At 42.4% G+C, this 2,597-nt stretch overlaps 1 protein-coding gene across 1 annotated transcript; it reads right to left on the bottom strand.

Moving 5' to 3' along the window:
* Window positions 1-88: 88 nt before the first annotated feature.
* SARC_07120 (hypothetical protein) lies at window positions 89-1,591 on the bottom strand. The gene has a single exon (XM_014298941.1). It carries the CDS (start codon window positions 1,374-1,376, stop codon window positions 408-410), a length of 969 nt encoding a protein of 322 aa, XP_014154416.1. The 5' UTR covers window positions 1,377-1,591; the 3' UTR covers window positions 89-407.
* Between the last annotated feature and the right edge of the window lie 1,006 nt (window positions 1,592-2,597).

Raw genomic sequence — 2,597 nt, forward strand, 5'->3', positions numbered from 1 at the left:
GAAAGAAAGTGTGCCATTCGATGTTAATAATTAAAAGTGCGCATCTCAACGGCAGCCTATTTACATTCCCTACAACAGGCTACAGGAGGTCCACCTTTATTTTTGAAAGCAGATATTTCCTACTGTACCAGGTAATGATATTTTAAAAAGTTGAACCAGCTAATCGTGAGTACCTTTGTTTGGGTTTCCACACTGTGGTCTGTTTATTTGTTGTCCAACCAGTCCAATTACTGTATGTGCAAACAATTTAAGTGCTTGGTTGTAAAGTAAATTACCTGCTGTAAACTGTATATGCAATAAAATGTATTCGACCTGTGATACTACTACACAATTAATACAAATATAGCTCCGCCAAACCAGTGGCATTGGGTTGTGCATCGGCGACTTTGGAAGATATCAGGAATGTCCTATGCAACCATCGCCGTCAGTGCGGCGATGACAGCTATGAGCCACGTCGCAGGTCCAACACTATTGATTGTACTACCATTGCCATCTACGTCAAATGATGACGTTACAACTCTTCCATTCAAGGCTTGCGTATCCCGAAAATTCGGTGCAATGCCGTCTGTATCTCTCCTTGGATCTGTAGTGTGCTTTGCCATGCGGATGGCATCCATGGTTGATGTAGACACCTTACCCACGCCCTCAGCGATAATCCACTGAACCGCTTCATTGCATCCAGGAGTGGTAAGGGACCCTTCGTATGTATAGAACCGCTTGGTAGTCAAAATCTGCGACTGGTTGACGAGTATATCGAGGTTCAATGGGATCTTCTCTGTTGTCGCACCATCCATGAACTCAACAGAATTGTTTGTTTTCGCATACTCGGCGATAGCGGCCAATGCAGAGGTGCCCATACTCTCATCAGCTGTTTCCTCGAAAAACAACCCGATCACAGCCAAACCATCAGCATTAGCAGCTCCCTCGTCAATGGATGCGTACTTAGTATTCAAATGTACGAGATGTACCTCAAGTGGGTAGGACTTGCCATCCATCAAGTGCTCAGAACCATTAGAAACAGTGATACCCCAGTGAAAATGCAGTTGTTTCAAACTGAAGGTACTATCACTGTCACTAAGCACTCCCTCCGCGTACGTATTAGCAGCAGATGCGTCGTTTAAAGTGTATTGAATAGTGTGTCCGTTATTAGTTATCATGCCGAACACAAGGCTTGGATTAGTATAAACGAAGTCCCGGGCAACTTCATTGTAGACAGCATCAGCTGTTACAATATCAATTGGAGACTGGCGAGCTCCAATACCACAGGTTGGGGAGATATCCGACCAGGCGGTCTGGTTTTCGTACGTGAATTCGGCTGCAAAAGCTGGCACAGCACCAATTGCCAATGACAGGGAAGTTAAAAGCGTGAAGCGCATTGTGTTTTACGTAATAGCGTATCTGTAAATGAACTTCAAGCTTTCACTGCTGGAAAGAGTAACATTTGAAATCGAAATTTATAGCATTGTTGATATTTATTACATTGAACCCGACAAGGCCGGCCGCGGCGTCGTCGATTTTTTTTTCCCTCCTACTTATGTTGAATTTAGTTTCGAGGTTATGGCCTCGTGGAGTCGTGGAGTTATTATGGTGCATGTACTTTTTAGAAAACGAGAGAGAAAATATTGACGATATAAATACAACTACATACTGACATACTCAAGAGAGTCAAGTGTCGATACTCAACACTGATCGGGCCACTCCCACCAACCCACGAGCAGGACTGCAGGATGAGTCACAACTCACATCTCACAATACTGATTATGACTATATACTCACAAGTACAACCCACATCCATGTCCGAATGTTCCCATTATATATATAAAAAATACTCTGGGAAGTCTGGGTTCGACTCACGACTATTCACTTTTTGACACTATGAAATATGAATGAATTCACGAAATTGCGTTTTACAGACTCGCACTTCACAGTCACAGACTCACAGCCCCCTCGGCCCACACCACCGGCCACAGCCACAGGGCGGCACAGGCCAGCCTCACGGCACACCCACAGTCACTGTGACTCACAGCTGGTTGACAGAGATTGGTTGACAGCTTGACTTTCGAAAGGTCTTTCAAATTTTCACCCCTCATCAATTTTTGAGATGACATATTTTAGATCGTATGTATAAAAGCCTCAGGAAAAGGGTGTAATGTTCATGATGTTATGACTTATGTAATGGATATATATTTATTCTAAAAATAGTCTATCCAGATAGAAATAAAAGGCATATGCACACCGTACAAATTTGTTGATATTGGAACTCATACATAGCCTCTTTCACTTTTTTAGCTATTTCTTGAATAGACAACTGCTCTACAGTACCGCTCACCGCAGTCAAGAATGCAACGTACAGGCCATCTGGCCAAAACGCGCACGCGCAGGCATTGTATTTATTTGACCAGCATTATCAGGTGATGCAATAGCTGCACCTCGTAGTTAAATACTGTCATGATCTCTTGACAACAATATTTTAAAAATATCGGTTTCAAATAAGCGTCGGTATGACAATACATATTTTCTTGCGCATATTAATTAGGTGGTTTATCCGTATGAAGATATACATAATATGTGTATACGTATATATATACATATATTAT

The sequence above is a fragment of the Sphaeroforma arctica genome (assembly GCF_001186125.1).
Source record: "Sphaeroforma arctica JP610 unplaced genomic scaffold supercont1.544, whole genome shotgun sequence".
Lineage (NCBI taxonomy): Eukaryota > Ichthyosporea > Ichthyophonida > Sphaeroforma > Sphaeroforma arctica.

Coding starts and splice junctions, on each gene's coding strand:
- SARC_07120 (XM_014298941.1), bottom strand. CDS start 1,376: ATGCGCTTCACGCTTTTAACTTCCCTGTCATTGGCAATTGGTGCTGTG.